This window comes from Typopeltis vanoorti, chromosome 3 (genome assembly GCF_054136105.1).
Source record: "Typopeltis vanoorti isolate ZY-2024b chromosome 3, IOZ_Tvanoo_1.0, whole genome shotgun sequence".
NCBI lineage: Eukaryota > Metazoa > Arthropoda > Arachnida > Uropygi > Thelyphonidae > Typopeltis > Typopeltis vanoorti.
The window spans coordinates 165,189,918-165,217,231 of NC_143551.1; the positions used below are offsets into that span (position 1 = coordinate 165,189,918).

The 27,314-nt window shown below is 37.4% G+C and overlaps 1 protein-coding gene across 2 annotated transcripts in view; it reads right to left on the bottom strand.

The window, feature by feature from the left end:
• The window catches only part of Mfe2 (peroxisomal Multifunctional enzyme type 2), a 668,623-nt gene that overhangs the window by 555,416 nt on the left and 85,893 nt on the right, over positions 1-27,314 (bottom strand). For both annotated transcript variants that reach the window (XM_090390952.1, XM_090390951.1), the window contains exon 6: positions 11,487-11,571. In XM_090390952.1, the coding sequence (XP_090247078.1) occupies positions 11,487-11,571 (85 nt within the window). The remainder of the gene's footprint in view (positions 1-11,486; positions 11,572-27,314) is intronic.

The following is a 27,314-nucleotide window of genomic DNA, read 5'->3' on the forward strand; positions in this document are numbered from 1 at the left end:
TTGGAGAAAATGGGTTTGGGTTATGCAATATTAGCATGGATAAGAGGATGGCTGACTGATAGATTTCAAAAAGTGGTATACAGTGGATCTGAGTCTGCAAGGTTTAAGCTAACAAAATCGAGTACCACAAGGATCAGTGCTTGGTCTACTTTTATTCAATCTGTACATTAATGATATTGGGAAGGATTTGACAAGCGACATACAGTTGTTTGCTAATGATGCAAAGATAGGTAGGGTAATCAGGAATGCTGCTGATATGCAGTCTATGCAGAATGATTTGAATAGGTTGGAATTGTGGGCATGGGAAAATGGGTGTCAGTTCAATGTCAGTAAATGTAAAGTCATTCACTTCAGCATGATTAGATATCCAATGTCATATTATATTGGTAGGATTAGGCTAGAAGGTTGAAGGACCATGTGGCAAAGATTGCAAATACAACTCAAAAGATAATTACAATACTGAAACGAATGTTCACATGTTATTTTGCCTCTTTACAAGGCCTTGATAAGACCTCACCTGGACTATTGCGCGCAGGTCTGGTCTCCGTTGTGATTCTGATATACTGGAGAGAGTACAAAGGACAGTGTTAAAAATGATATCAGGATTGTGGAATACTGATTATGAAGACAGATTGAGAATTTGTAAACTGCAGACACTAGCAAACAGGAGAAAGAGGGTTCATATGATTGAGACTTACAAACTTCTGAAAGGGTCATACAGGATTTCAGTTGATGGAATTTTTCAATTTATGGAGGGTGGGGAAAGGATGAGAGGGCATCCTTGGAAGCTGAGAATGAAGGCTGCCAAGAAGGGTGCGAGGGCTAGATATTTCTCTCAGAGGGTGGTATGTGATTGGAATGGATTGCCATTGGATGTTGCGAGTGCAAGCAGTGTGAATGAATTCAAGAATAAGTACGATAGCTGGTGTGCGCAGTATGTGGCCTCCCTCGATGAGTCTGACTCCTTGGAGGTCTCCCTTATTCAGATATAACCTTTGTAACTCTTCTTTGCACCCATTCCACAGCTTCTTTATTCCCTTAGACCCCGGGAGACCAAATCTGCACACAATAATCCAGGGTGGTCTTATCAAAGTCTTATAAAGAGGCAAAATGACTTCCTTATCCTTACATGTCAAGGTTCGCTTCAACATCACAATTAACTTCTGAGTTGTATTTGCAACTTTTGCTATATGTGACCTTTGAAACTTTAAATTCTTATCTACCAATATGCCAAGATCCATTGCCTCTTCAGTTTCTTGTAGCATAACCCCACTAATATAACATGCCACTGGAACTCTAATCACGCCAAAGTGCTTTACACTTCCTAACATTAAACTGACAGCTATTTTCGTTTGTCCAAATTTCCAAACTATTCAAATCATTTTGTAATTGCTGAATATCAGTAGCATCCCAAATTGCTCTGCCTATCTTCACAACATTGGCAAACAACTGCACATCTCATGTCAGATCCTGCCTGATTTCATTAATAGCATGGTTAATCCTGGAGCTGGAGAAAGTGTCAGCTTTAGAAAGTTGATAAAAATTTTATTATTCATCTGGTTTTGGACTTTCTCCATTCTTCATCCCACAAAGTTATTAGTCCTTTGTTTTTTCATGGCTAAGTTTGAAACTAAATTTGTTTCCTAAACTTCATAGTTGCTTCCAGAGTAAACTGATCTGCTCTCGTATTTCCTATTATTTCAGGAAGCATCTTTATCCAGCATAGCTCAATTTCCCATTCCTCTAGAATAAGAATCCTTACCCAAGATTTTTGCTAGTTCTATTAATGCTAGGAGTTATTTCAGTTTTTGGTGCCATCTTTAGTGAGCCCAAAATCACTTTATATTGCTGCAATCTCATTAACAGGTGCTGAGATCTAATTTTCCTGAAGTTTGCTAGACAGACAAGCTATTTCTGATTATTTGAACAGTAATTTGGAAGATGCTATTCTCCTATAATAGTTTGTACACAACAGCCTATAAAATAAAACCAATGCCTCCATCTATCTGGTTCCAGTTAGCATAGATGCTATATTTCTTTCTTCTTAATGTTAATTTTTCTAGTTGGACAAGCCCATATCAAGATTAACATTTACACTGTATCTGCATGAAGAAATTTCACATAGTACTTTCAAATAAATTTCAAATAAATAAAGCAAGTCACATATTCTTAGACTTTAGTTCCTCTTTCAAGTGGATGTGGAATACATTACAAGCAGTAAAACATTTGCTGAATACAGTAATCACTACAGCAAACTCACTCCCTATAACAAACTAAAGTCCTGACCAAAGTGTCATAGGTACAATGCCATGCTGAAAGAAATTTACTACAGCAAAATTATCAATTATAACAAACTATTCCTGTGGTCACTAGGAGTTTGTTATATCAAATGTTGCTGAATGTATAGTCTTCAGCACTTACTGTCAAATCCCAAGTTTATCTTCGAAAATTATGATAGATTTACTACTTGCAAGCAGCATATGTCAATAAGCATGAGATGTGTTTGTAAATAAAGAATTTGTTAGCAATATTACTTCCCTGTTAACCATTTATTCTAAAATTTTAGAGTTCACTGCTTCTAGCTATACAGCATTGCATTTTAGCAGCTAAAAAAGTCCCTATAAAGAATCTTATTTGATATTCCAGAAGATTCACTATTCCTCGGAGAGAGACTCATTTGGCTTGTTCCATTATCAATTTAGTTTTTTTTCACTGTCAGAGCTGCAAGTGATTGTAATTTTTTTTTGTAAGGGTGCGAGTGTATTTTCACTAGAAATTACTTTTTTTTTTTTTTACAACAGATTCAATGTAACGTATTTTATTGCAGGCATAGACTTCTGTGGCTAATTGGTTCAAAAGATCACCGAAATATATCTTTTGATGCATTTTATTATTATTACATGACACCTCTAGAGAGTCCAAAAACTCATTGAGGGAGAAGTACCCACTCCACAGCTCCACCATCAAATCCACCAACCACCATCATCATCCACACCAACTCCGTCTACTGCCCACCACCACCACTAGTATTTTCACAGACAATCACTAACATCCATGCCCATGGCAGAATTCAAACCTGCATCCTTTTGGCTGGAGAGCAGATACATTAACCACTCAACAAACTAGGCCAGCAGTATAAAAGTACTATTGTTAATGGAAGTTTTTTTTCACTTGGCTATGCTACCAATTACACATTTGGTTTAATCCTTTATCCAAGTGTAAGCAAACAAAGTTTGCGCATGAAATATTTTCAGGACTGGGGCTACTCATGGTAAAGGTGGTATAAATTCTGATCACTTGCCTTAGTATCCCACAATGCAAAACACATATCCTTATGGGTATGTATAATGCTATGCATTATGGAAAGGATCACTACCCAGACCAGCTTCAACCTTTATTGAGGTTTTGTCAGTGGGAGTTAGACCCAGAGGTGGTGATACTAAGGTGGAAGTAATGCAAAAGTCATATCACCATACACCAGTTTCCAAAAGGTGTCAACACCTTATTATTAAAATTCTCTGGATTAGAGATAGTAGATGGAAGTTTTGTCACTTGGCTATGTTACAAATTACATATTTGATTTAATCCTTTATCCAAGTGTAAGCAAACAAAGTTTGTGCCTGAAAATTTTGCACATAATGCATAGTATTATACATACCGATAAGGATATAGGATATAGTATTATACATACCGATATAGGATACTAAAGCAAGTGATCAGAACTTATATCACCTTTACCACGAGTTGCCCCAGTCCTGAAAATATTTCAGGTGCAAACTTTGTTTGCTTACACTTGGATAAAGGATTAAACCAATATGTAATTGGTAGCATAGCCAAGTGAAAAATCTTCCATCAACTATCTCTAATACAGAGAATTTTATTAATTAGGTGTTGACACCTTTTGGCAACTTGTATATAGTGATATGACTTTCGCATTACTTCCACCTTAGTATCACCACTTCTGGGTCTAGCTCCCACTGAGGAAACAAGTCTGGGTAGTGATTTGAGGTAAGCATGCACACTAATTCATCATTAGTGTGCGCTCCATGGTTAATCATCTACATGGATCACATCAAGAAGGAAAATTGTATTAAATTTAATATCAAAATCATAAATATTCTAGACTTTGTGCAGATAACATTGTACTTCTATGGTAATCTCTTATAAATCTTCATGGCTAACAAAATTGAATAAATTGGGTAAGCAAATTAGCAATACACTATGAAATTAGGCAGGAACATGAAAATATTTCAGCTATTTTATTTAGCCACAATTTTCGTACCTAAACAGCTGAAGTGAAGATAGAAATTTAAATATGTATATAGAATAATAGAATCAGCAATGGGATATGATTTGGAGCTGGTTGAATAAATTTGTATGGAAGATATTAACCAAAACATTAATTGAGCAGTATTATTATCATTATTATTGTTGTTGTTGTTCCGGGCAACTCCAAGGAGACGACAGGCTCATCGAGGGTGGCCCTAACATCATGTCAAGAACAACTATTCGACATTCACACAGTATCTATCATACCTTGCCTTGAACTCATTTACGGTCGTAGCACCCACAACAGACTCTGGAAGCTTATTCCACTCATTCACTACTCTCCAAGTAAAAAACCTAGCTCTAACACCCTTGTCAACCACGTTCTTGTCCATCTTCCATTCATGGCCTTTAGTCCTCCCACCACCAGTCATATTTTCAAAAATATCTTCTTGATCAATCTTATAGAAACCTTCAGTAATTTGAAGTTCTCAATCATATCACCCCTCCTTCGCCTATCGACCAATTTCTGCAACTCACAAATCTTCAACCTATTCTCATAAGGTTCATTCCACAGACCTGCTATCCTCTTCGTCACTCGTCTCTGGATCCTCTCCATCACGAAGAAACCCTAGTGCCCATAACTGGGCACAGTAGTCCAGATGGGGTCTTATCAAGGCTCGATACAGAGGAACAACAACTTGTTTGTCTCTGCATATTAAAGTATTTTTCAGAAGCCAAGTGATCTGGTGAGCTGTTTTAGTCACTTTTGCAATGTTCCCCCTAAACTTCAATTCGCTATCCACCAACACTCCCAAATCCCTGGCCTCATCAATCTCCTGGAGTACGGTTCCACCAATGCGATATACTGCTGCTATTCTTTTCACCCCAAACCTTACACTTTGGCACATTAAATTGACATCCATTTTTCCTAGCCCAGTCCTCCAAACTATCCAAAATCATCCTGTAAAATTTTGACATCCTGAGCGCTCATAATTGCTCTACCCAACTTTGCATCATCAGCAAACAAGTGAACACTTCCTCTCAAATCCTTTCCTATATCATTGATGAACAAATTGAAAAGCAGTGGTCCAAGAACAGAGCGCTGTGGCACTCCACTAGTCACAAGCCGTCTTTTAGACTCCACTCCTGAATAAACCACTCTCTGGTATCTCTCCTTCAACCACCCTCCTATCCATCTCACCAACCCTATATCTATCCTCATCTACTCCACTTTACTGATTAGGGTTCTATGAGGTATCCTATCAAAAGCCTTGGCAAGGTCCAGTAGTATTACTGTAAACCCATTACCCCTATCCAGTTCAGCCGTCACTGTGTTATAAAACGTGAGCAGCATGATCTACCCTTCACAAAACCATGTTGTCCCCCATACAATATCCCATTTTCATCTATCCAATCCTGTATTCTTTTCTTGACTAATTTCTCTAATACCTTGACAATGATTCCTGATATGCTAATCGGTCGGTAATTTACAACAGCAGTCTTGGAACCACCTTTATGCAGTGGAACTATTTTCCCCTCTTTCCACCCCCTCGGGACTAATCCAGACCCGAGACTCAAATTAAACAAAATGGTCAAGGGTACTGACAATTCTTTAGCTGCTTCTCGTACAACACGAGCTGGTATACCATCCAATCCCACAGATGTATTGACATTGAGGTTATGCAATAGACTACTTACATCCACTTCATTCACCACAATTCCCATATAATCTACTGGTACATTCATTCCTTGCAAAATGCTCACTCAGTAACTCAACTATATCAACTGATTCAGTTACCTCCCTACCATCAGCATTCTTTAAAATCAATCTGCCATGTACATTTTTCCTTTTACTTGCTACATATCTAAAAAACTGTTTAGGATTCTCTTTAGCCTGCATGGCCAATGTTCTTTCGTAATCCTTTTTTGCTTTTCTTACCACACTCGTTACCCTTCTGGCCTGTGCTTTATACCGTTCGTGTGCCTGCCGGCCACCTTTCTCCTTAAATTCCCTCCATAGTTGTTTCTTTTTTTGGAGCTCAAGCTTAATGGTGTTATTCATCCATTTAACCCCTACTTCATTTATTATTCGGACTCTAGGTATACAGTCAGCCATTGCTTCATGCAAGCACTTCTTAACTACCTCCCATGCACTATCAACTTCTAGTCCTTGCAGTTGTACATGCCATGGCACTGAACCAATCAAACTCCTAAGCTTGTCATACTTTCCAGCCCGATAATTCCACATGACTTAATTGAAAATTCCACACCTTTAGCCACCTCCCAAGTCAAGACCCTATGATCACTCTCACCGATTGGTGGCAATGTGGTCATATTTGTTACAGTCAAATCCTCAGATGTAATTACTAGGTCAAGCACTCTCTGACCTCTAGTATTTTCCATTACATGCTGTCGCAGATAGTTATCCCTTAATAACCGCATAAAATCCAATTCCTTCCTCCCATATGTCCTCTCCTCACTCCAATCATAGTTGAAATCTCTCACAATAATCACCCTCCTTCCACTCATTTCTTCTATTTTCTTGTGCATACTGTCACCACCATCTTTTCCATCACCTGGTCTATAGCAGCACCCAATTGTATATTTAGTTCTGCTAGCCACAATCTCACACCAAATGGCCTCAAATGTGCTCTTTTCTCTATCCTGACAATTCAACTTCTATTCTCCTTGGCTGCAGCTCATCAGCTATCATCAACAATACTCCTCCTCCCATTTTATTCTCCCTGTCATTCCTGAACACACTATACCCATCACATTCAATCCCACTAGCTATATCATCTACAGGCAGCCATGTTTCACTAATACCAATAACCTGTGGTCTGGAAGTGCCAACCATGGCCAAAAACTCTTCCTTCTTGTTCCTAATACTCCTAGCATTAGTGTACGTGAATTTAAGACCCCCATTAGCCCCAACCCTACCTTGATGCCTTATATTAACTATCCCACTCTGATTTGTTGTCCTTATTTGCTCGGGCATATTATATTCACTCTTACATTTAACTGCCTCCCTAAGGACTGTATATCTACTCCCCCCCCCCTTAATAAATCTAGTTTCCCTGAATTTGCACATCCACCACATTCAGCAACACTTTCTCAAGTCTTCTTACACCGTAACCATTCAAATGCAAGCCATCCATCTTATATAGATCCTTTCGCCCATTGAACTCACTCCACATGTCCACAAATTCCACACTACTCGTCATACATAACCCACGCATAAAGTCATTCGCAATTATGGCCCTCCTTTTAAACATTTCACTGTCATACCGTAGCAAAGACTAATCATTCTAACTCTCTCTCACTCTTTTCTTTTGCTACCTCAAACAATTCATTCAGGCCTTCTATCATTTCCATTTTGTCTCCTTTCAAATCATTCGTACCTGCCACAACAATCATTTCTTTCACCCTTTCCTTTTGCTCTCTAATAGACTCAGTTACATCCTTTATGGTCGCACCAGGTTGGTACGATTTTGTCAAATCCTCTACTATCACACCTCGTACTAATGAGTCTCCATACAGCACTCTATCCTTCATTTTGTTCATGTTCACACTCATATGCCTATTTTTCCTGCCATACTTTTTATTATTGGCTGGTTCATTCAGTCGACTTTTGCTCATACGCTCTAGCTGCTGTTTTGCCCTTTGTATCGCACCATTCAACAACGCGATCTCACTCATTGCGTCTATCTCATCTTTTTTATTCTCAGTAAAACCATTAATACTATCAATCACACTTTCTACATTCACACTCTCACAATTCTCTGGTACAACCTCGCCGTTTCTTGTCATATCCCTATTTTCTTCATTCTGAAGTTTGGCAAAAATATCACACTCGCGATCCAAAATACTCTTCAATTAAGATGAAAAGCCAAACGGCTATTTTTTTCTGGCGAGGTTGATAAGTTAAGGGGGATAAAAATCCCTTATTGTTTTTCAGCCAGTAAACAAAACTAAGATCGAAAACTACGATCTGAACGTTTCATGCCGACGAACTGTCGGCTGATCCAAGCGTAAGTGACCACTTGGTAGTGCCACACCAAGGCAACTCCTCGCAAAGGTGGAGCAAGATCCCTCACTATTCTTGATATTTTCTCATAATGTAAAAACACACAGCTCCTAGGAGATGTAGTACTGTTTTACATTATGAGGAGAGGTCACTACCCAGACCGGTTTCAATCTTTTTTGAGGTCTCATCAGTGAGTAGCTCGCCAGAAAAAAATAGCCGTTTGGCTTTTCATCTTAGTTATAATATGATATAATATAATATAGTGACATACCTTTCTGGCAATCGTATAGCAAAAGTATGTAAGTTCTTTTCACTTAAACTCTGATATTCTAGGTCTAGCTACTCACTGATGAGACCTCAAAAAAGATTGAAACCGGTCTGGGTAGTGACCTCTCCTCATAATGTAAAACAGTACTACATCTCCTAGGAGCTGTGTGTTTTTACATTATGAGAAAATATCAAGAATAGTGAGGGAGCTTGCTCCACCTTTGCGACAAGTTGCCTTGGTGTGGCACTACCAAGTGGTCACTTATGCTTGGATCTGCCAACAGTTCGTCGGCATGAAACGTTCAGATCGTAGTTTTCGATCTTAGTTTCGTTTACTGGCTGAAAAACAATAAGGGATTTTTATCCCCCTTAACTTAACATACTCTTCAATTTCTCATTCTCCCTACATTTTCTACACACATTCACTCCTTTATTATCATCTAACCACACTCCGACTGCACTCCGCAAAGCGTACATTTCGCAGCTAGTAGTACACTGAATCATCTCTTTTATACTACCGTTCTTTGATAAAGATGGCGAACCATCATTACTGGCCGCCATTTTCCTTCGTACTGGAGCCATACTTACTTGCAACGTATTTTATCAAATTATAACACACCAAAAACACACAAAAAGATGTACTAAGAGATGCAAGGCAAACAAAACTACGCAATATTAAATAAATTTATCAACGATAACTGAAAATAATACTTATCTTATCCGGAGCTTTCACGAACACTACACACTTCAAATCCCTCTAGTGGCGAAAGCCCCAATAAAATATGTTATAAAGACACACAAAATACTCTAAAAACACGAAAATCGTTCTAATATATTATAAAACCAATTTCCTAAGGAAAAACACCAAAAATCACCAATTTTACACGAGCGCTAAATTACACCGACCACTCACCATATAACCTCGAACCCAATATTTCAAACACAATATATCCAAGTATACAAGACAATGTTTAAGCAAATGATCGAAGACTACAAACTATCAATGAGTTTGAAAGAAATTAGAGAAATGAAAACTTTGTTTTCTTACTTTTAAGTAAAGGATTTAAAACAATAATATAATGTCTATTATAATTTAGTCTTGATTCTCTATATCAATGACCTGCTTCAGTTCACTAAAAATCCTATTAGTTTTGTTGATGACAGTATGCTGCAATCTGCTTTCATCTGTTTGTTGAACTCTACAACACAAATTACAGCACCTCTATAATATTTCTATGGCACTAAATTATAATATACAGATCATTCTTCATTCATCTGGGGTTCTGATAACACTATAAAATGCTCTGGATATGTTTACAACCTTTCATATGAGACTCCCACCTATGATAGGCTGTAAACTTATATTACATTAGTACTGTGTGTGTCTATTTTTTTTTTTTTTTTTTTTTTTTTTTTTTTTTTTTTTTTTTACAGAATCCAGAAACCCCTTGCTAGAGACCTAACATAGAACTTTTAAAAGTCCCTTAAAGGCTTCAATAAGCAGAGCAGCAGTCCTGCACTAGGTGATGAAATTCATTTCCATCTCAACACAATCATAAGCACAGTAGGGCTGAAACCTGCAGCCAATTTTGTTGGGGAGTGAGGATGCTAACCTCTCGATCAACTGGATCAGCTTCTGCATGAAAGTACACACAACAGTAGAATGTCAAAAGAAAAAAAAAATTTTTTTAACTGAAATGTAATCATGTAAATAATGTGCAGAGAAGGTTATGTGCATATGAAAATTAAATGCAAAATAATAAATCTTTCAAGAAAGAAACATGTCTTGTAAAAACAGCAAACAACTTTGTAAGTATTATGTTAAAACACAATTTTCACTGAAGAAAACAATGTTGTTCCCTTGAGTGGAGAATTCCAATTGTATTTACATTTTATGTTAAAACAGGAAGAAAAAAAAAAATAATGCTTTAGGATATTTGGATTCTTTTTTAAACAATCCTTGCTCATGAAACTGAAAAGCTTTTAAGCACAGTAGCACTATGAATAAATTTGTGAGACTATGCTAGAAATACCATTTTAGAAAGAGAGAGTGGATATCAATTTTGTATTTCATGCCATCAGGACTGTAGAGATGATATCATTTAGCGACCAGATGCAATAACAAAGATTTAGAAGTTTTAATAGTACCTGTGACACGATAAAAGAATAACAAATATATATGCAAGAAATTAATAACTGAATAAAGCAAATATTTCTATTTTAATTTAACATCTCACCATCAATTCACAAGCAATTCAAAAGGCAAAGCAAAAACAATGGATTATCATTCCATTCCAATGCATTTTTCAGGCATGTCCTGGAAGCACCATGACAGCTGGTAATTAAGAAGTAAAATAATAAAAAAAAAAATAAACTATTCTGACTGCAAGAACAAGTATTTCATTATCAAAATAATGCCTGAAAAATTCGGCCTGACTCAGCATAGATTAGACACTGACTACAACGTCCAATGGATCTGATAATAGCTTAATTACATAAGTGTAGTTTTAATTCAGAGCAACTGTTCAACGAAAATGCAGAAATGTTTTCATATTGCCTAAACTGAAATTAAAATGACTACTCATTGAAAAATGTGCGAGTCATCCTGATAAACAGAAAGTACTTATCCTTCTATATTTTCAAAAATTTTAATTAAAAATTTTAATTAAATTTTAAATAAATTAAAAATTATTTTTATTATTTTATTTTGCTTATTTCATTACCATCTGTTACATGTATCTAGTAGATGGCTAGCATCACTAGAAGGGAATAACAATCCAGTGTTGTTACTTCACCTTTTAAATTGCTTATGCATTGATATGATCTGTTAGATTCAGATCAAAATATCTACATATTAATTTCTTGTGTTTGGTTCTACTGAACAAATAGTTTTATACAAAACTCAAATTTTCCTTAGACTCACCTTCCATACTGCTGTTTCTTAAAATAGGGCCATGCTGCTTTAGTAACTAAAAAGGATCCTCGTAAATGAATACGATGGACAAGATCTGAAATGAACACAATACAATTTAAGAAATGAAATTCTAAAGAGATATTTAGACCTTGCAAATATAATAGACATCTTACACATCCTCCTCCATCATTGCTACACTCACCTTTTAATATTTTCATATGTTTTCATAACATATGAAATTGATTGCCTGATTGCTTTCACAAAATATGTTCATACTATTTAATGGCTCACCTTCAAATAGCTGATCCATGACTAAACAATTTCAATCCCTATGAACCAACCATGAATTCACCCTATTCAGTGTGAACCTCCACAGGTCATGGTTAAAGCACTGACCACTAAATCTCACAAGACATTAAACTGTCTTCATATTGCCTTCTTTGAAGCATGCTTGTTTTTGTTTCATGTTCTACTATGGTCTGCAATATTGTGTACGTATAACTTCTCATGTACTACAGATTGGATTTTGTTCAAAGTATTGTTTACTATCTTCTTTATCAGAAAGTTTTGTTATTCAGAGCTACATAAATTACTTCACTTCTCAGAATTATTAACACTGTTGATGATTGGTCTTATCATTAGCTATTGAATGTAATGATAAATGCGAACATTTTAAATATGCTATGGCATTCTTTCAAAAGTTTTCTGCATTCCTTCCTATGATTGATTCTTAATTTTTTCTATTATGTAATATATATAGACTCCTTAAGGATGAAAATCTATAGAAACAGTAAAAGATTTTGAAACAGCTATAGATTTTGAAGAAGTCTTTCGTTTGTGGCCAAATGTTTAAGAAAAGCTAGGTCTTTAGTCCCTTGGAGAAATACTATTTTAAAAAGCATACATAGATGGAATGAATGAGAAGCTGGATGGTAAATTATATAGATGGTAACATCTAGCAGGTGTTTTTCTGTATCCAGAAGAAAGCGAATGAATATGATGGTAATCAGTTTGGTTGAGTAGTGACCATGAATATTCTAAAGAAAAGCTTCAAGAAAAAAAAAAAGTCAAATGGCAACATTTATAGAGTGATGCATTGGAGGTCCGACGCATCACTCTATATGTAACAGCTTCTAAGGAAGTAGACAAATTTGGGAATTTATCTAGCAATAAAAATTTAAAAGATGAAAAACAGTATTATTATAATTATGGCAATTATAGCCTGTTTTTGTTTAGGAGTGTCCTTTATTTTAAATACATTGGCTATTATTACTCAAAAAAGGGGTATATATATTTTAGGGCATTATGGGTGAGTATAGAAGGCAATTATAGCAGAATAAAAGAGGTGGAAAAATTTTGTACATAGCTTGTTTTGATACTAGGATGTCTTCCAATTTCATGATGCTGTTGAAGGTTGTTTATAACGAGGGGGAGAAGGGAGCATGGGGGGGGGGGTTTGACGCGGGGAAAAATACATTTGGAAACCCGGGTTTTGTATTAATAATATATATATACAGGGTGTTCGGGATAAATTTGACATATTTATAATTAATTATATTTTTCCGTAAGTTACATGTATTAACACACACTTCTCTTCATTTAAAAGTTTGGACCCTTCTTCATTCATATACAAGATGTCAGAAAGGATGGATAGCTGGAACCCACCTGAATCATGGAAGAGAATAACTTGTATCATGATGATTCGTGCCCGCCATCAAAATAAGGATATTACGACTGCTGCCCAATGCTCCCTGAATACAGTAAAAACAATCAGGCATGAACTAGAGACTTGCAATGGTGACTACGAGGATGTAGCAAGAAGAAAGATCCCTAGCAGACGATCTGATTGCGTTCGTACAGCAGAATTCCTCGCAAATCTGCAGGAACAGGTGTTGAAGAACCCTGGCATTGGAATTCGGGCTTTGTTCGTGGAGTTGCTAACTGTAGTCAAGCCCTGGATAACAAGGGTAGCCAATGGTAGGCCGTATGTATGGCAGCAGGATTCGGCCCCTTGCCACACCTCTGGGAAAAGTCAAAAATGGTTGTCTGAAAATTTCTACGACTTCACCAGTCCAAATGTTTGGCCTCCAAACTCCCCAGACCTTAACCCCATGGATTATTTTGTATGGGGCGCAGTTGAAAAAGACACCAATCGCACTTCCAGTAATACAAAAGCCCAGTTAATGGATAAAATTAAAACAGTTTTTGCGGCCCTACCCAGGGAGACTGTAGCATCAGCTTGTTCGAGGTTCCGAAGCAGAATTGAAGCTGTGATCGATGCTAATGGTGGTTAATTTGAGTAAATCTTGTTGATAGTATTGTAATTAACTCTGCCTGTAATGTTTTTTTGTCAATTCATTAAATTTAATAGATACAAAGAAGATTTTCTTTTTCCTTACGAAACTGTCAAATTTATCCCGAACACCCTGTATATATATATATATATTATTGTGTTTAAGGACGCTTTTGGGGGGTGGGAGAGAAGGGGAAGGGTTTACTTATGGGGAAACCGGGACAGGGGAGGGTGTTAATGGAGTGCTGACCGTTTCGGTCGAATGACCATCATCGGAACATTTTCGGAATGAGTGTAGGGCTATGTCAAGACTGCAAGTTGAATCTGCCAAATAAGGGCATTTGTTGTTGCTAAATGGCCGGAGGCGTGGCTTAATTTGTAAGTTCTGGATCACCCAACATTCGGAAATCAGGTAGGGGCGGTGGACGTTGATTAAATTTTCATCGCATTTTATGGCAATAGTTTCGAATATTCTAAGCATTATTTCATTGTCTTGTTTGTCTATGATTATGGCCTTGTCAATTTGGGGGATATGTTTCAGTTCAAGGGTGTGAACTGCAATTTCTGTCTTTCTTGTACTCTGTTTTATTTTTCTTTTTGATGTTGCAATGTTTTTTGTGTTCAGATATTCCGGAATGGGAATATCGTGGGAATATTGGTGATGTCACAGTCTTTTTGATAAGGAAATTTGTAGACTATGTTGTGGTGTTCGAATATTTCTTTGCGTGTGAGAGATTTAGTGGGTTTTAGGAGAGTTGCTAATTTTTGGTTCGTGGTGAATACTAGTTTATAGTCCGTGTGTTTGAAGATGTATTTGTAGGCTTTGTATGTGTTTTGGATGTATGGCAATTTGAGGACCATACGTGTAGGGAAGTCTGATTTGGTTGTATTATTGTTATGACGGGATTTTGCCATACTGTTCGCGTAACTTATTAGATGTGTAGGATAGTTGCAATTTTTGAAAACCTGTGTTAAATACTTTAATTCTATGTTAAGATAATTACTGTTGGTTGAGAATCTGTAAGCATTGATAAATTGTGATAGGATGACTGATTTTTTAACGGAATATGGGTGGTATGAATTGAAATGGAGGTAGTTTCCGATATGCGTGGGTTTGTGGAATATCTTCGTAGCTATTTTGCTACTGCTTCTGATTAATGTCAGGTTTAAGAAATTGATGGATTTGTTCTGTTCTGTTTCCATGGTGAATTGTAGTCTGTTGCTATAATCATTGAGGGATGTTTGTAAGGCGGTGATGTGTGAGGGTTTACCAATGCATAGAATATCGTCTACATATCTACCATAAAAGGTGATGCCAGGGGGGGGGGGAGTAGAAGTGATTCTATGTGTGCCAGGAATAATTCTGCTAGTTGTCCACTGATGTTTTGGCCCACTGGGAGAACAAAAATTTGAATATATAAAGAGTTGTTGAACTTAAAGAAGTTGGCAGATATTGTGAGTTTGATCAAGTTAATGATGTTCATTTGGTGTTAATTTTGTGTGTGTGTGTGTGTGTGTGTGTGTGTGTGTGTGTGTGTGTGGTCCTCTGTGTGTTGGTGTATAATGAAGTTGCATCTAGCGAGGTGAGGATGTCATCTTGGGATGGGGTAGTGTTATTTTCAGGAATAGGTCGTCAGTATTTTTGATCATACAGATAGACGTTGTTAGTAGTGGTTTGATGAGTTTGGCAACAAATTTTGATAAAGGAGCTGTGGTGGTGTTCTTGTAGGAGACTATGGGTCGTATCGGATAACAGTCTTTGTGAGTTTTGATGTTCCCAAACATATAGGGGGTGCGTGTAGTGCAGGGGGGTTGTGTGTCTCATTGTGGTTTTATCTATTTTGTTTTGACTTTTTAAGGTGTGTAGGGTGCTGTTGATTTGTTTTATGAGGTCAGGGGTAGGATCATTGTGGATTTTTTGGTAGGTGTGTTGGTCGTTTAAGACGGCCGTTATTTTGTTGTGGTAATCGGTTTTTTTGATGATGACTATAATATCTCCTTTGTCAGCTTTTGTGATCATGATATCTGGGTTTTTTCCTAAAGATAATAGGGCTCATTGTAAGTTGGGAGCTTAAGTTGGGGTGCTTAAGGGTCAAGGGGTGCTTAAGGGTCAAAGCTGTATAACTGAGAGGAGACCTCCACATAGATTTAAAGGAATGCGGAGAAGCGACCAGGGTTTCTGACCTAATGTCCAATCCTCACCTTCTCGTGGTGCACCCTGTTGGGTATCTACTTTGATACTGAACGAACAAGGATGGACTGGCAATTTGGGATTTAGCCGACCAAATTGTATTCTTATTGGTTAAACCAAAATAAAAAATGATGGTACAACATGACAAAATTTCATGCTGGATGGGGCGTCGCCCGGTTAAACAAGGCCCCCATTGTTTTCGCCAGGGAACCAGGGTGAACAGCGAAAAGTCAGCTACTGGAACAAATCTGAAAACAAACCCCAACTCAACATCACCAGAGTTAAAGATCGGTACTATCAACGTAAGAAGCCTGAATGGCAAAGAAATGGAGCTAGCTGAGGAATTAGATAAGTACCAGATCGACATAATAGGGGTGACTGAAACAAAAAAGACCAAAACTGGTGAGATCTTTCTGAGCAATAAATACAAAATGTTATATTCAGGCAATGACAATCAAGGAAAAGAAGGAGTAGCCATAGTATTCAACACAAAATACGAGGCTAATCTTCTTGAATGGCAGTCAGTCTCAAGTAGAGTAATGTGGGCAAATATGAGAATGGGGAACTGGACAATGAAACTTATTTGTGCCTATAGTCATACAGAAGGTTCTACTAAGGTAGAAGTGGAGGAATTTTTTGAGGCTTTAGAAAAAGCAACTGACACAATGAAAAAGGAAAAGTTGGTCCTTGTTGGGGATCTAAATAGCAGAGTAGGAAATGATTGTGAGACAAAAATATTTTGGGAAAATTTGGAGAAAAGAGCAAAGCTAATAATAATGGCAAATATCTGTTGGATTTCTGCTCAGGACATGGTCTGGTTATTACTAACACCATGTTCCAACATAAAAATGTGCACAAATTCACATGGAGAGAAGAGGCTAGGAATAAGAAAAGTCTCATTAACTATGTTATTGTTGATAGTGATGTTTTCTCCCTGGTGCAGGACACCAGAGTGTACAGAGGATTTGAAATTGGAAGTGATCACTATTTAGTCTTGAGCAGGATAAAATTGAATTTCGTATTGAAAAGAATAACATGTAAGAAAGTTTTAAAGAGAATAAAAGTTGAGCAGCTCTCAGATGTGAACTGTAGACTAAAATACAGAAATATTATTGAAAAGAAAATGAAAGAGTTTGAGAACAGGAATCAAACCTTGGAGATTCAGTGGCAAACTCTGAAGGAAACATTGATTGATTCTGCCAGAGAGGCATGTGGTGAGGTTGTGTGCAAGGATAAAAAAATCAGAACTCCCTGGTGGACACAGGAAGTTAAAGAGGCAGTGAAGGAAAAGAAGAAAGCATATCAAAAGTTCCTGGCAAATAAGTCAGCTTTTACTCTTACAGAATACAAAGACAAATGTAAGAAAGCTAAATAGTGTGTAAAACTAGAACAAAAGTCATGGGAGGACTTTGGCAAGAATATAGAAAATAAATATCAAGAAGGTGGCAAAATATTCTGGAGGTTGTTGAAGAAGCTTAGGAATGGAGGAAAGAGTGCTGTAAAAGGAATTAGAGATGATAAAGGTGAAATGAAAACAGGAGAAAAAGATATCCTTGAAGTATGGAGTAATTACTTTGAAAAACTGCTAAATGAAACAAGCAGTGATGACAGCACAGTGATAAAAAACACTGACCAGGCATGCAGTCAGGAATACATATCCATACTTGAAGTAGAAAAAGCCATCAAAGGCTTGAAATGTGGAAAGGCAGCAGGAGTAGATGATATTCGACCAGAAATGCTGAAGTATGGTGGTATAAGAGTCTTACAGTGGCTGCACTGCATAGTTCAGAAAGCCTGTACAAAGGGACGAATTCCCGATGATTGGAGTAGAGCTCTCATAGTACCCATATATAAAAAGGGAAATAAAACTGAATGTGAGAATTACAGAGGTATTTCCCTACTGAGTGTTCCTGGCAAGATCTATGCAAGTATACTTGAGAAAAGGTTGAGAAGAATTGTGGAAGAAAAGCTTGGTGAAGAACAAGCTGGATTCAGGCCAAATAGAGGCTGTCAGGATCAGATCTTCACTTTTCGGCAAATAGTCGAGAAAGCATGGGAATATAACAAAGATCTGTATTTAAGTTTTGTCGATATGGAAAAGGCATATGACAAGATGCCAAGAAAGAAGCTATTCAATACACTGCAGTTATATGGTGTCAATGGGGCATAATATCAAGCAATACTTAGTCTTTATTTGAGTTGTGAGTCAGCAGTTAGAATTGAAGGAAGTACAGGAAGATGGTTTAATGTTAAATCTGGTATGAGACAAGGATGTACATTATCCCCTCTGTTATTCATTATCTATATGGATCACATTATTAAGGAATGTGGTATTAAACCTGATATCAAAATTGGAGATGTTAATGTCAGCTCTTTGCTTTATGCAGATGATGTTATACTTCTAAATAAATCCGCTACAAGTCTGCAAGATTCTCTGACTAAATTGAATAGCTGTTGTAATAGATATGGTATGAAGGTCAGCAATAAAAAGACAAAGACAATGAAAATAGGCAGAATCATTGAAAATGTCAACTGTGTTGTGAATGGAGAACCTGTGGAACAAGTAAAACATTTCAGCTACTTAGGCACAATTTTTACTGAAGATGGTAAACTAAATATAGAAATAGACAACAGAATCAGCAAAGTTGGTATGGCGGGAAGTCAATTGAATAAATTCATATGGAATAAGAAAGAAATTAGTCGGAACACTAAATTAGCTGTATACAAGACAGTGTTCAAACCAATTTTAACTTATGGATCTGAGAGCTGGGTCAGAAGTAAAACACTTGACCAAAGACTAGAGACCGCAGATATGAGAGTCCTGAGAAAGATTAGAGGCATGAACAGATGGCATCAATGGCAATATCATATTAAAAATGAGGATATTAGGAAAGAACTTGACATTGTCAGCATCCAGGAATGCGTTAGCAGAGCTAATCTCAGATGGTATGGTCACTTAAATAGAATGGGAGAGGAAAGATTAGCAAAACAAGTGTTCTCTGACAGGTTGGCAGGAAAACGACCCAGAGGAAGACCAAGATATAGGTGGATTGATACGGTACAAAGTGTCTTAGACGATAGAAATATAAGATCTGATAATGTTGGAGTTTTGACAAGTAACAGACTGATTTGGAGGAAAATTGTAGATAGGAAGTTAGTAATGATGTAATTTTTCATGTAGTACTGTCATATCCTGTACACCCCTTGAGGGTACATGGCAGGAATTTGATGATGATGATGATGAAAGTTGGGAGTAATGTTGGGTTTTGCTATTATTTTGCTATTTATAATGCTGTTTATTTTTTGGAATATTGTATCTCTGTTTGGGTCATTTTCAAGTTTCGCTTGGACTTCAATAATGATGTCTTTTTTCGGTACATATTTAGGGGATATAGAGAAGTTAAGTCCTTTGTTTAGGATGGTGATTTCGTCGGGTGTGAGAATGTGGTGACAGATTTTTGATGGAGTTGTCATGTGTGGGTCGTGAGGCGGTGGTGTCTGAAGGATTGGGAACAGTACGTATTTGGTGCCTGTTAAGGTATACCATTTTTTTGCATGTTGAGCTTCAATTAACAGCACATAGTAGTTGATGTGTGTGTGTATGGGTACTTTCAGAGAAAAGTGCCCATTCTTTTGGGGTCATTAAGGTTTTCAATCTATGTTTTGTATTGTTTGTATGTATGAATAAGCTTGATTTTTCTTTCTGAATCTCTCATGTATGGCATGTTTTATGAGTGTGCATGATGCCCGGTAGCAAATTTTTTTATTCTCAGGAATGGAGCGGTTACCACGTACTGTAGCAAGGTTTGGCATGATGTTGTGATGTAGGCAATTCTTGAGGAATGTTATGTGTATTTTTTGCACGGTGTATGTGAGGATGATTCTCTGGTAGGTTACTTTTGTGAGGGTTATACATTTGTTGAATGTATGACATGAGCCCATGACATAGCCTAGTGTTTGGAGCATGTGCTAAAACGATCTTATTATTAAAGTGTATTTTGTGTGATGCAGGGGGAAGAAGGGGGGTATTGAGTAGAGAGCTAATGGTTGAAGGGTTTTATGGTTACAAACCACAATATAAATTAGGTATAGTTTCTGGGAAAATTCATACTACTCCTCTTAAACACTATTATTATAATCACGGCTATTATAGCCTGTTTTTGTTTAGGAGTGTCCCTTATTTTAAATACATTGGCTATTATTACTCAAAAAAGGGGTATATATATTTTAGGGCATTATGGGTGAGTATAGAAGGCAATTATAGTGGAATAAAAGAGGTAGAAAAATTTTGTACATACCTTGTTTTGATACTAGGATGTCTTCCAATTTCATGATCCTGCTGAAGGTTGTTTATAACGAGGGAGGTGAAGGGAGCATGAGGAGGTTGTTTTGACGTAGGAAAAATAAATTTGGAAACCCGGGTTTTGTATTAATAATAATATATATATTATTGTGTTTAAGGTCACTTTTGGGGGGAGGAGAGAAGGGAAACGCTCTCCCCTGCTCCAGTTTCCTTATGGGGAAACTGGAGCAGGGGGAGAGCATTAACGGGGTGCGGACCATTTCAGTTGACTGACAATCATCGGAACATTTTCGGAATGAGTGTAGGGCTATGTCAAGACTGCAAGTTGAATCTGCAAAAAAAAAAGGGCATTTGTTGTTGCTAAATGGCCAGAGGCGTGGGTTAATTTGTAAGTTCTGGATCGTCCAACATTCGGAAATTAGGTAGTGGCGGTGGACATTGATTGAAACATCCCTTATTTAAAATAAGGGACACTCCTAAACAAAAACAGGCTATAATAGCCGTAATTATAATAATAGTGTTTAAGAGGAGTAGCATGGGAATTTTCCCAGAAACTATACCTAATAAAAAACAGTGTTTTGAACAGAAAGGAAATAGATTTTTGAAGGCGGAATATGATATGGATGTCATGATGCACCGGAAAGCTATTAGATGATAGACCCAAAAAGATAAAATCTTTCCTGGAAATTAAGTGTTATGAAAAGTAACGAGACAGTAAAGTGAGATGAATTTCCTGATATGTAGTCCTAAAGGGTGTTCAGGTTATACTATTGACAGCAATAAGTTTATATTATTATTAATCTCCTATCATCAACTTTCTTTCAAATCAATCTATTACTTGGGAGTATTCTAATATTGTCATATCCAACATTTTGTGCTTCTAAGGCACTTGTGACTGAATCAATCCACTTAGACCTTGGTCTTCCTCTGAGTCTGTTTCCTGTCATCTTGGCATCAAATATCTCTTTTGCTAACCTTTCTTTACCCATTCTATTTAAAAGGCAATACCACCTTTGATTAGCTCTGCTGACACATTCTTGAATGCTAATAATCTCAAGTTACTTTCTAATATCTCATTTTTAATATGATTCTGCCATTGGTGCCATCTGTTCACTCCTCTAATTTTTCTTAGAACTCTCATATATATGGTATCTATTCTTTATTCAAGTGCTTTATTTCTAACCCAACTCTCAGATCCATAACTTAAAACTGGTTTAAACACTATTTTGTATACTGCTAGTTTGGTGTTTTAGCTAATTTCTATAATAAATTTAGTTTAATCCTTTATCCAAGTGTAAGCAAACAAAGTTTGCACCTGAAAATATCTTCAGGACTGAGGTAAGGTAGTGCAATACCAGGAAACTGAGCAAAGGTGGACTAAGTTCTCATCACTCCTTGTCTCGGTATCACCCATAATGCATAGCACATTTCCTTGTGGAGATGTATACTGCTATGCATTAAGGGAAGGGCCACTACCCAGATCTACTTTCTAGCTAATTTCTCTCTTATTCCATATAAATTTATTCAGCTGGCTACTCACCATACCAGATTTGCTTATTCTGTTGTCCATTTCCAGATTTAACCTGCCACCTTCACAAAAAACTGGCATAAATAGCTGAAATATTTTACTTCTTCTATAGCAGGCATTGCCAATTTCATTCTATACGAGGGCTGATATATGATGAGTGGCAGAGTCACAGGTTGCACACTTTTTGACAGAAATCAAATAAACTCTGCATTTTTTCAAGGCAATAGTTATATATGTATTGAATTACTATATTTGTTAAATCATTTTACTACTGGAAGAACAATATAAAATACTTGATTTAAATGTAAGTTGTTAAATTAAATTTAATTACATGTTTCTGTTTTTTTTACATGTTACACAATTTATTATTATTGTTATTATTATTATTGTTCCGGGAAACTCCAAGGAGTCGACAGACTCATCGAGGGAGGCCCTAACATCATGTCAAGAACAACTATTCAACATTCACACAGTATCTATCATACCTTGCCTTGAACTCATTCACGGTCGTAGCACCCACAACAGACTCTGGAAGCTTATTCCACTCATTTACCACTCTCCAAGTAAAGAACCTAGCTCTAATACCCTTGTCAACCACGCTCTTGCCCAGCTTCCATGCATGGCCCCTAGTCCTCCCACCACCAGTCATATTTTCAAAAATATCTTCTGGATCAATCTTATAAAAACCCTTCAGTAATTTGAATGTCTCAATCATATCACCCCTCCTTCGCCTATCGTCCAATTTCTGCAACCCACAAATCTTCAACCTATTCTCATAAGGTTCATTCCACAGACCTGCTACCATCTTGGTCACTCGTCTCTCGACCCTCTCCACTTCCTCCCCATCACGAAGAAACCCTGGTGCCCATAGCTGGGCACAGAAGTCCAGATGGGGTCTTATCAAGGCTCGATACAGAGGAACAACAACTTGTTCGTCTCTGCATGTTAAAGTATTTTTCAGAAGACAAGTGATTTGGTGAGCTGTTTTAGTTACTTTTGCAATGTGCCCCCTAAACTTCAACTCCCTATCCACCAACACTCCCAAATCCCTGGCCTCATCAATCTCCTGGAGTATGATTCCACCAATGCGATACACTGCTGCTATTCTTTTCACCCCAAAGTGCATAACCTTACACTTTGCCACATTAAATTGACATCCATTTTTCCTAGCCCAGTCCTTCAAACTATCCAAATCATCCTGTAAAATTTTGACATCTTGTGCACTCACAATTGCTCTACCCAACTTTGCATCATCAGCAAACAAGTGAACACTTCCTCTCAGATCCTTTCCAATATCATTGATGAACAAATTGAAAAGCAGTGGTCCAAGAACACAGCCCTGTGGCACTCCACTAGTCACAAGACGTCTTTTAGACTCCACTCCTGAATAAACCACTCTTTGATATCTCTCCTTCAACCACCCTCTTATCCATCTCACCAACCCTATATCTATACCCATCTGCTCCAAGTTTACTGATTAGGGTTCCATGTGGTATCCTATCAAAGGCCTTTGCAAGGTCCAGTAGTATCACTGTAAACCCATTACCCCTATCCAGTTCAGCCGTCACTGTGTTATAAAACGTGAGCAAGTTACTGAGGCATGATCTACCCTTCACAAAACCATGTTGTCCCCCATACAATATCCCATTTTCATCTATCCAATCCTGGATTCTTTTCTTGACTAATTTCTCTAAGACCTTGACAATGATTCCTGATATGCTAATCGGTCGGTAATTTACAACAGCAGTCTTGGAACCACCTTTATGCAGTGGAACAACTATTTTCCCCCTCTTTCCACCCGCTCGGGACTAACCCAGACCCGAGACTCAAATTAAACAAAATGGTCAAGGGTACTGACAATTCTTTAGCTGCTTCTCGTACAACACAAGCTGGTATACCATCCAATCCCACAGATGTATTGACATTGAGGTTATGCAATAGACTACTCACCTCCACTTCATTAACCACAATTCCCGTATAATCTACTGGTTTATTCGTTTCTGCAATGTCACCACCTGGATGATATGCTTTTGCAAAGTGCTCACTCAGTAACTCAACTATCTCAACTGATTCAGTTACCTCCCTACCATCGGCATTCTTTAAAATCAATCTGCCATGTACATTTTTCCTTTTACTTGCCACATATCTAACAAACTGTTTAGGATTCTCTTTAGCCTGCATGGCCAATGTTCTTTCGTAATCCTTTTTTGCTTTTCTTACCATATTCGTCACCCTTCTGGCCTGCGCTTTATACCGTTCATGTGCCTGCCGGTCACCCTTCTCCTTAAATTCCCTCCATAGTTGTTTCTTTTTTTGCAACTCAAGCTTAATGGTGTTATTCATCCATTTAACCCATACTTGATTTATTATTCGGACTCTAGGTATACAGTCAGCCATTGCTTCATGCAAGCACTTCTTAACTACCTCCCATGCACTATCAACTTCTAGTCCTTGCAGTTGTACATGCCATGGCACTGAACCAATCAAACTCCTAAGCTTGTCATACTTTCCAGCCCGATAATTCCACATGTACCCTGTCTTAATTGAAAATTCTACACCTTTAGCCACCTCCCAAGTTAAGACCCTATGATCACTCTCACCGATTGGTGGCAATGTGGTCATATTTGTTACAGCCAAATCCTCAGATGTAATTACTAGGTCAAGCACTCTCTGACCCCTAGTATTTTCCATTACATGCTGTTGCAGATAGTTATCCCTTAATAACCGCATAAAATCCAGTTCCTTCCTCCCGTGTGTCCTCTCCTCACTCCAATCAATGAGACCATAGTTGAAATCTCCCATAATAATCACCCTCCTTCCACCCATTTCTTCTATTTGCTTGTGAATACTGTCACCACCATCCTTTCCATCACCTGGTCTATAGCAGCACCCAATTGTATATTTAGTTCTGCTAGCCACAATCTCACACCAAATGGCCTCAAATGTGCTCTTTTCTCTATCCTGCAATTCAACTTCTATTCTCCTTGGCTGGAGCTCATCAGCTATCATCAACAATACTCCTTCCCCCATTTTATTCTCTCTGTCATTCCTGAACACACTATACCCATCACATTCAATCCCACTAGTTATTTCATCTACAGTCAGCCATGTTTCACTAATACCTATAACCTGTGGTCTGGAAGTGCCAACTATAGCCAAAAACTCTTCCTTCTTGTTCCTAATACTCCTAGTATTAGTGTACATGAATTTAAGACCCCCATTAGCCCCAACCCTACCTTGATGCCTTATATTAACTATCCCACTCAGATTTGTTGTCCTTATTTGCTCTGGCATATTATATTCATTCTTACATTCAACTGCCTCCATAAGGACTGTATCTCTACCCCCCCCCCCCCTAACAAATCTAGTTTCCCTGAATTTGCACATCCACTACATTCAGCAACACTTTCTCAAGTCTTCTTACACCGTAACCATTCAAATGCAAGCCATCCATCTTATACAGATCCTTTCGCCCATCAAACTCACTCCACACATCCACAAATTCCACACCACTCGTCATACATAATCTACGCATAAAGTCATTCGCAATTATAGCCCTCCTTTTAAACATTTCACTGTCATACCGTGGCAAAAGACTAATCATTCTAACTCTCTCACTCTTTTCTTTTGCTACCTCAAACAATTCATTCAGGTCTTCTATCATTTCCATTTTATCTCCTTTCAAATCATTCGTACCTGCCACAACAATCCTTTCTTTCACCCTTTCCTTTTGCTCTCTAATAGACGCAGTTACGTCCTTTATGGTCGCACCAGGTTGGTACGATTTTGTCAAATCCTCTACTAACACACCTCGTACTAACGAGTCTCCATACAGCACTCTATCCTTCATTTTGTTCATGTTCACATTCATACGTCTATTTTTCCTGTCATACCTTTTATTATTGGTTGGTTCATTCAGTCTACTTTTGTTCATGCACTCTAACTGCTGTTTTGCTCTTTCTATCGCACTATTCAACAACGCGATCTCACTCAATGCATCTATCTCATCTTTTTTGTTTTCTGAGAAACCATTTATACTATCATTCACACTTTCTACATTCTCACTCTCACAATTTTCATGTACAACCTTGCCGTTTCTTGTCATATCCCTATTTCCTTCATTCTGAAGGTTGACAAAAATATCACACTCACGATCCGAAATACACTTCAATTCCTCATTCTCCCTACATTTTCTACACACATTCAATCCTTTATTATCATCTAACCACACTCCGCAAAGCGTACATTTCACAGCTAGTACACTGACTCATTTCTTTTATGCTACCGTTCTTTGATAACAATGGCGAATCTTCATTACTGGCCGCCATTTTCCTTCGCACAGGTGCCATATTTATTTGCAACGTGTTTTGTTAAATTATACGTTATAACACACCAAAAATAGATGCACTAAAATACGCAGGGCAAACAAAACAAAACTACACAATATTAAGTAATTTGTATCGATAACTGAAAATGATACTTATCTTATCTGGAGCTTGCACGAACACTACACATTACGAATTCATCTAGCGGCGACTTCCTGACATAGATTATGTTATAAAACACTTTAGTACACTAACCACGCTAATAAAGCTCCAATAATATACCAAAATTACACACTTAAGTCCATTAAATTGAATCCAAAACACCAATAAATCAACAAAAAACACAAATCTCTCAGGAGCTCTCCGGTAGCACGTCCGTTCACCAGCTAGCCTCGACACCATATCAATGAGTTTTATGAGCATTTATGAGCAGCAACAAGTTCAGCATTTAGGAATGTGTAAGCAGAACTAATCTCAGGTGGTGTAAAAATAATCATAATTTATAATTATGAATCTTTTAGAATTATTTCTATGTCAGTATATTATTAGTTTTGGTTGCATAACATGTACGAGGGTGGTCAACAATGAAAAAACGAATTTATAATTTCAAAATTTTTATTTTTCAACATAATCTCCCTTAAGACTAATACATTTATTCCAGCGATGCTCCAGTGCCATTATCCCGTCCCTGTAGTGGTTCTCAGTAAGATCTACAAAATACCCCTCTACAGCTTTCACATTCTTTTGAAATGCCTATAGTCTCAGCAATTTCATGTGCTTTGACTCACTGGTCATCCAATACCATGTTGTGCACTTGATCAATGATTTCTGGTGTTGTTACACTTTTTGGACACCTTTCACATTGATCATCTTCAAGGCTGGTACGGCTAGGTTTAAACTCGGCAGCCCATTTCTTAATTGTCAAAAATGAAGGGGAAGAGTGCCCATGAACTTTTATGTACTTTGAATGAATTTCTTTTCATTAAATCTTCTTTTACAAAGAAAAATTTTATAACCACACGATACTCAATTTTACCCATTTCAAGGGATACAGACAACACTTTTGCTTCAGACAGCTGTATAAAACAAACTACTTGATAGAATGACTTGCAATTTCACATGGATGCTTATGACAAATGTACCAAGTTAGGGGGAAAAAAAATCTTGCCAACTATGGTCAAGGCTGAGAACTTTTCA